Source organism: Diplotaxodon limnothrissa, linkage group LG12 (genome assembly GCF_057381915.1).
Source record: "Diplotaxodon limnothrissa isolate DT_005_m linkage group LG12, D_limnothrissa_male_GT1.1, whole genome shotgun sequence".
In the NCBI taxonomy this organism is placed as follows: domain Eukaryota; kingdom Metazoa; phylum Chordata; class Actinopteri; order Cichliformes; family Cichlidae; genus Diplotaxodon; species Diplotaxodon limnothrissa.
Window position 1 is genome coordinate 34,718,681 of NC_140607.1, and position 7,591 is coordinate 34,726,271.

The following is a 7,591-nucleotide window of genomic DNA, read 5'->3' on the forward strand; positions in this document are numbered from 1 at the left end:
AGTTACTCTTTATATACTAACTTTATGACAGTGAAAAGTACTAGCATACAGTTATTATGTACAGCTACATTTACTGCAAAAACATTTGTCATTTCTCAGCTTGCATAGCTTCTCTTCTTCTCTGTTTTACTCTTCCTGCCATCAGAGGTGCAAAAAGAGGAGCTGAAGGAACTCCAGTCAGTCACAAAATAAGACCGATTTTGAAGATTCATTTTAAACTGAAATTGGTTATAAGAATTGTGATTTTTGATAATGCTGCACTATAAATTGCTGTGTTATGATGTCATGATGGGTATTATTGGTATTTATTTTTCATTTAGGCTACTATTAATTAAATTGACAAAATGGTGCAATGAAAAGGGCTAGTTATGTAAAAACCCCTCCTCTCACCATGATTTGTATATTTCAGTTGTGTGACATGCCTATTTTAGTGTGAGCCTGGCACATCGCATTACTCCCAAACAACACTTTTTCCTACAACATATAAGGATACACATGAAGTCTGTTTTTAAGGGAACAGAATTGCAATCTGATTTTTTAGCCACGGTAGGCAAAGAAACTAAGCCTATTATAAAATGCTCATGGATGGGACATTATTGAGAGAAAATGTACAGTGAGCAGGATATATCTTTCAGTATGGTTATATTATATTAGGGAAAGATTGTGACATAACTAGCTAGTTGTCTTCTGACCTATCAGCCAATCAGCTCCTTGTCTTCTAGAGGTTGTCGCTACATTGCTACCCGACTTGCTACTTAGCTTAACCTTTAAAAAACAAACTTAACTTACAGAAAACTTTACTCACATTTTTACAGAAATTTAGAAAGGTTTATTTGTTGTGTGCATATATTTTTATAGCTAGTCCCAAAATCAATCCCTTAGCATGCCGGGTGCAGGGCCGATGAGTTAAAGGCTACCAATTTTAGCCAGTATTACTCTGGATTAACTTCTGTGCAAAACTGTAAATAAAAGCTGAGTGTCACTTTAGAGTCTAAAACAAGTAAAGCCAAAGCTCAAGTGTCCTAAGGGAAACACCTCTGGTTACAATGAGATTACATAGAGGTCTATGGCGAAATAATCCTATGCTTCCTGGTTCTGTGACCACAGTAAACGGTTTCCTGGTTAGTTTATGGTCTCAGTCACTAGTTCTCAGTCTTATTAAACACCAGCATTATGTTTAATTCGTGATTTATGGTCCTATTAAAATGAAAAAGACACGACAGCCATGCAGTGTGATGATCATCCAGATTCATCCCTGTCTTGGAGTATCTGGTTTCCAAAATCTAACAGTGAGGACAAAAACATTCAGGTGAAGTTTAAAAAATGACGATATGACCATACAGCAAAGAAACACATGATGTGGAGCTGTAAGAGGGAAACACATTAATATTTTTTCTTCCATCAGTCCTACTGTATGTTGTCCAGTTGCTAAATCTTAATTTATTTCCTCAAAGATCCATTTTACACAGCTTCAGTTGGTGGTGTTTTATTTTTTTTCCTGAGTTACAGTGTATGTGATGTAGGAAACAGAAATTACTCGCTGCTCTTCTCCATCGCTGACTGAAGTTACACAAACAGCCCCAAAGTGTCTACTTGTAATTCTACCCAAGACCCATAATGCACTGGGGGGAATGAGGGTTTCTATGGTGACTCTGACAGTCAACAAACATGGCTGACACAGGGAGCGCTGACCAGCACGAGTAAGTACATTTTCTGATTATTTCACACTGAACACAGAGCTGTAAAGTGTTATTAAATGCACGGACGTACTTCCTTTCTCCAACCAGCATTCTGCACAGTCCGATTCAACAAATGAGTCCCGCTTTTCAGTGTAACAGCAAATAATACAAGAAGTTAATACCGTCTGTTTTATTTAGTACATTAAATGGTTTGTTACCGAAAATAAAATCTGTACAAAAATATGTGTAAAATCAGAAAATGTTCCCTTTTTTTCTGAATGTATTTTAGATGCATTATCTTATTTCAAGAATCTATTTTAGTTCTTCTGATATGGAGAGTAACTGCAACCATCTCCCAGTGTTTCAGACTGTATTAGGGTGGAGTGGAGTCTGTGAACCAAAGGAAACTATATTCAAGGAAGCAGGCAGTTCATTATTGACTTTAAATCAAGTTTTTTTTTTAATTCAATAGAGATTACTGGGACTAATTTAGAAAAAAAAATGACCCAACGTGATTGCATTGCACTTCCATTTCCTCAGGCTTATCTACTAACACTAAGAGGCACAGTCTTTGCAGCACAGCAACACCAAAACTGCAGCTCCTTTAGTTGTCTCTAAACTTTACAAACTAGCAGATAAACTGAACCAAACTGCATGAATCCTCCAGAGTGCCCAAAAGCCACACCTCATATCCTGTTCTATTTACTCCCAGACGATCATCATGCCACGTCCCAACATTTTCAGCCCGACATCCAATGATCCCCAAACTCTACGTGATGCCGTGGAAGCAGGACATGAAGAACCAGAGACTCCTGATGAAGGCAGGTGTCAGTCAGGAGAACACATCCAATCAGATTTCTTTATGGCAGAAACAATGTTATTATTGGTTTGTATTTTTTTTTTTTAATTTATATTTGCTTTGGGGGGGGTTTAAACTAAGGACAGCGTGGTGTGTGATGGGTAGGACGACTCCATCATGTGGCTCTGTGGAGTGTGTCTCTTGCCCTGTGGCAGCTGGCTGAACCAGATAAGCAGAATAGGGTACATGGGTGGAAGTTTAGAAAAATATTCTCATAATAAAGTGTGTGACATATTGTGTAATTTCCCAACATTTACTGCATAACTTTTCTACACAAAAATGCTTACCAGTAGAAGGGTTAACAGCTTAATGCTTTAAAGGAAAATGTAAGCTTTTTTAATGTAGTGAACAATTAAAACATTTTATGACAAAGGTCTAGCGGCTCCATAGTGTGGTAGTTTACTCATTCACCTAACAAATGAAAGATCCCTGATTTTATCCTGGGAGGAGACAAATCCATTTGGGATTGCATGAAGAAGGGCGTCTGGTGTAAAACTCAGGTGACCCCTGTGAGTAAAGGAGCATTCAAGAGCAGCTTGAATGGGAAAGGCCTAATCATTACAATGCCTCTTGTCCACACACCACCTTAAGAGGTGCAAGTCATATTAAGTTGAAAATGACACCCTAAATACAGAAAAATTACATGAGGAATGTCAGGAAAGTAGGATCTATTATGAAGTTTCACTTAGAGTAAGTTTGCTCTTTATAGCTTTCTTTTTCCTGTTGAAGCTTGTTACACGTTAGCTTTCAAATTGTCATCTTTTTTAATACTGGCTGTTTTGGTATTAAGATATATATATCGTTTTAATTAATTAAGTATAAAGTATAAACACAGGCATGTATATAGTGCAGTCTCACTAAGAAAAAGCTTCCTTGGGCTTGTTGTGAAAGTCATGTAAATGTAAAAAAAACCAAAACTTTTTCCCGTTGATTCAGTTTCATTTCCCCTTTTCCTAAAAGTCGGTTTGTATTTTTATGTCAGTGAACTAAACTGATTTTCTCACTTTTTGTTAACTATGGTACGATTGCTCAGAACGCAGCTCTGGCGGGGATCCCCGTGGTTCCTCTTGAGGAGTCTTTGTGTTTCTGTGGTCGAGAACGTCTCTGCCACAGCCAGGACTCCGCCTACAGAACCACCTCTTCCTCCTCCTCACCTCCGTTCAGCCAGACAGGACTGCCCGCTCATTGCTCCTCCCACTTCTCCAGGTGAAACCCCACAGAGACTGACTGAGAAAAGGCCAGCTGTAACCACCTATGACAATAAATTTTTGGACGATTTGCTTAAAATAAAATAAAATCTTTGCTACTTTTCTCCTCACAGGTATAACAGCTCTGCGGTGACGACCAGAGGGCTTTTCCAAACCTGAGTACAGATCACAGAAACACCAATAAAACATGCATATCTGATATAGAAACAAAGCTCTGAATCCTGTGTGTTTTGTACTAATATCCAAAATATAAATGTAGCAGAAATGCTTGAGTTTAAGTATTTCTTTGGCTGAACTTGAGCCGCTAGTAAAGAGTAAGAAGACTTGAACAACTTTAAAGCTTCTTCCATAAAAACAAAAAAAGAAAGGTAGAAATAAAGGTGGAGACAGGGTCAATGAAGGACATAAGAACTGTGAGCACCAGGAGTAAAAGTGAAAATAAAACAAATAAAAAAGCAAACAAATAAAAAAAAACAGATAATTTGACCTTAAACGTGTTAAACGCCCCTTCTGAGAAGAGAAAACACGCACTTACTCAGGCTTGAGTGTCCATTAATGGGCCCATTGTTCTGCTTGTCTTATCAGATTTCATTAACTTCAGGTTTTAAGGTGGTAAAGTTGTGCTCAGGGACAGGGAGGCTCACAAAGCTTCCTATTGATGAAATTCTAAGAAAAACTCTATTAATCATGATCCTTTCTAAGAATTTCCCCCGAAAGTTAGAATAGTAAATCCTGGTAAAGATAAATGTTATTCCCAAAGCATCCTTGCCCCCAGAAGAGTTCAGGTGGAAACCTGTTAGGAGCAGGTAGGAAGGATTTTAAGAGCTTTGAAAGTTTTGTTAAGCAGAGGAGACAACATGCTGCCAGTGTTTCCTCTCCAAGAGAGCAAACAAAGTATTTGCACAATCTGATAAAATTTATCTTGTTTAAGCTTTAGAGCAGGGGAGTCAAACATAAGGCCCGGGGGCCACAGTCAGCCCAGCAAAGACTCCAGTCAACAGGACGGCTTTGGAAAATGTTAAGAAAGGTATAAATTTTGGACTTTTAAGTGTATTTTCACAAGTTTTACAGCTTTGGCTACTGATGAACACCTTCCCCATTCATTCAACACCAAAATATCATGTTTAGAGACAAACGATAAAATTCCAGAAAAGCTCCCTTTTTTTCCACTATTTACTACAGAAATCTGAGCGTTTTCTGTTTGTTTGTCCAAAGAGTCATGCTGATGGATTTCTTACATTTGCTACAGCAGCATGACATTAGAAAAAAGAGACCTCTGTTTGTAATTGTACTTCTTTTCCTTATATTAAGTTCATTAAATGCATATTATGGTTTTACACTAGCAGAAAGGGGAGTTTCACTGCTCCAGGCCACTTAAGATCAAAGTGGACTGTTTGTGTCCTGCAGTGTAAAATTAGCTTGAGCTGCTTCAGAGGCTCCGATTATTATACAACATGAAAAAACAAACTGAATGGACAACGCTGGCATGTTCATGTTTAACATGTAGTGATTAATTCACAACAGTAATATGAAAGAAACCAAGACAGACAGAGTCGGTGTCGCACTAGTTATTTAAAATGTCTCAAAAACTTTCAGTATTAAATAAATCTATCAACAGAATATGAAGAAACAACTGTTTAATGTATACATGTACACACTGTGAAAAAGTATTTTTTCACATTAAAGTATTTAGTATTAGGCAAACAGTAAATACAAAATAAGGGAAACAGCTTTCCAATGCTGTTAAATGCTACAGATTAAATTGTGCACGGGTCAGTCTCATCAGCTCTCTCACTGAATACAACGTCTCAATCAGGGCAGAAAGTGCGGCGCTCACCACAAGAAAGGACGACTGAAAATGTGAAATATGCAAACAGAACAGGAATGATGACTTGGATCTTTCAGAGCCTTTTAACCTGAGTTCCCCTGAAATATAAACTGTTAATCTGAGAGTGCCCAACACTCTGAGTGAGAGCATGGATCAGAGCAGTGGTGGAATGCACCTTAGTACATTTGCTCAAGTACTTTACTGAAGTACAGTTTTAATGTACTCTGTTTAAGTATTTCTGTGTTATGCTGCTTTCTTTTTCTGCTTCACTCCATTACAACAATCTAACCTTTAACAGGCCGGAGTCTTGCTTCCAGTTTATTCAACAGAGATGTTCACTGCATGAAAGTTTTGATAATTGCAGTATGCAGTGTAAACAGAGATTGTATGATAAGGTTATTTTTTATGACCATTAACTATTAGATCATTGTCACTACTTTTTGTGTTGAAGATAAAACTCTTGCTCCTTTCCCTGCTCAGAGTTGCTCGAACTTTCCTTAATCCATAAAATCACATTTTAGGCTCAGTTAAAAGCTCTAAGAATGTTTGTTAATCCCGGCCAATCATTTTGTTTTTCTTTGAGAAGTGTTAAACATTACTCATCTATGGTTTGCACAACTGTTTCCCATCCGTGAGTCTTATCCTTGTTTGAGCTTAACTTGTTATTTCCTAGAACTGTTTCGTTGCACTTTCTTGCCTTGCAAACAGTTTCAGGGTCAGTCTTAATGCCAGATGACCTGGTGCCCTGGTTTAGCTGTGACTGGCTGATGATTTGTGTCTGTGGAGGGAGGAGATGTTTGAACAGATTAAACAAAGCTTAACCTGAAGTGATAATGATGGGACTTTTTGTGAGGAGTCAGTCACTTTTTTGAAATGTGTCCTAAAATATAGACCCGAAACCACGTGGTTTCGGGTCTATATTTTAGGACAATCTACACCAGTACTGGTGTAGATTTTGTGGGGGTATCTTTACCTTTAAATTGCATAAGTAAAGACTGTACATTGTCAGTGAGAGTACCATCAACCAGATGTTCTCCTATGAGCAACATTTGGAAAAAGTGTAAAGGAAGAATTCTCTTCTAACAGGAAGACCACCAAGAGAACCAGGAAGAAGCCTTGGAAGGCTGATATGGGATGAGGGAAATGGAAGGAGACAAAAGAGGAGCATAGAGAGACCACAAATAAGAAACAACTACAGAAGAGACAAGAAAAAAAGTTCATTGTATTAAACAAAGGTCTATAAAACATGGGGAGTGAAGGAGAAGGTCTCAGTCCATCATGGGAAATCCACCAGTAGCTTCAGCCTACAGCAGCAAGTCTACAGGAATCTAAAAAGTTTAATCCTGATGACATCTCTCTGGGTGCTCTGGCTTCCTCCCACAGTCCAAAGTGGTTAGTGAGGTTAAGTTAAGCCATTCTAAGCTGGTCATAGGCGTGAATCTCTGTCTGTTAGACCGACAACAGACTGATGACCTGTCTAGAGTGTTTCCTGCCTATCACCCTGTGGCAGCTGGGATAGACTCCAGGCCTCCTGTAACTCTGAATTGGTTAAGTGAAAGAGAGTGGATGGATAATTTGTTTTAATATATTATCCATATGAATTATATCTATACACCATCATCAACATTATATAAGTCATTGTACTTTTCATGGTCCAGCCCACTTGGGCACCTGATCTAGAATGATTTGTGTCTTATCTACTTTCAGGAGTCGAATTATCCCAGTTGTTAAAGCTAAATAAAGTATTATGAGTATTATGTAAAATAAAATCAAGATTATTTTTGTATATTTTCTAAGATGACGATTGTCTTTAAAACAAAGTAAAAAAAAAAACAGTGTAAAAAAATTTGTTGGGCTCTGAAAGCATAATCATGTAAAACAAAATAAAAGAGAGAAACACCCAGGGACACTCAAAGGAAAGCCAGGTTTATATAATAAACATCAACTCACATAGTAAAGACAGCTTTGCGCCTGCACCTCAGTCATTATCAGAACATCCTGGCACACTGCTATTTCC

At 37.9% G+C, this 7,591-nt stretch overlaps 1 protein-coding gene across 1 annotated transcript; it reads left to right on the forward strand.

The window, feature by feature from the left end:
• Nucleotides 1–577: 577 nt before the first annotated feature.
• On the forward strand, nt 578–3,922 carry LOC146621749 (sperm-associated microtubule inner protein 10-like). Its single transcript, XM_085366865.1, has 4 exons — nt 578–1,700; nt 2,392–2,500; nt 3,572–3,744; nt 3,860–3,922. Exons 1-4 carry the CDS (start codon nt 1,669–1,671, stop codon nt 3,903–3,905), a joined length of 360 nt encoding a protein of 119 aa, XP_085222991.1. The 5' UTR covers nt 578–1,668; the 3' UTR covers nt 3,906–3,922.
• The last annotated feature ends 3,669 nt before the right edge of the window (nt 3,923–7,591 follow it).

What these genes read in the sequence shown, in the direction of transcription:
- LOC146621749 (XM_085366865.1), top strand. Translation starts at nt 1,669, where the DNA reads ATGGCTGACACAGGGAGCGCTGACCAGCACGA. An exon ending in GGGAGCGCTGACCAGCACGA is followed by an intron (nt 1,701 to 2,391) that starts GTAAGTACATTT and finishes ATTTACTCCCAG; the next exon opens with ACGATCATCATGCCACGTCC. An exon ending in ACCAGAGACTCCTGATGAAG is followed by an intron (nt 2,501 to 3,571) that starts GCAGGTGTCAGT and finishes ACGATTGCTCAG; the next exon opens with AACGCAGCTCTGGCGGGGAT.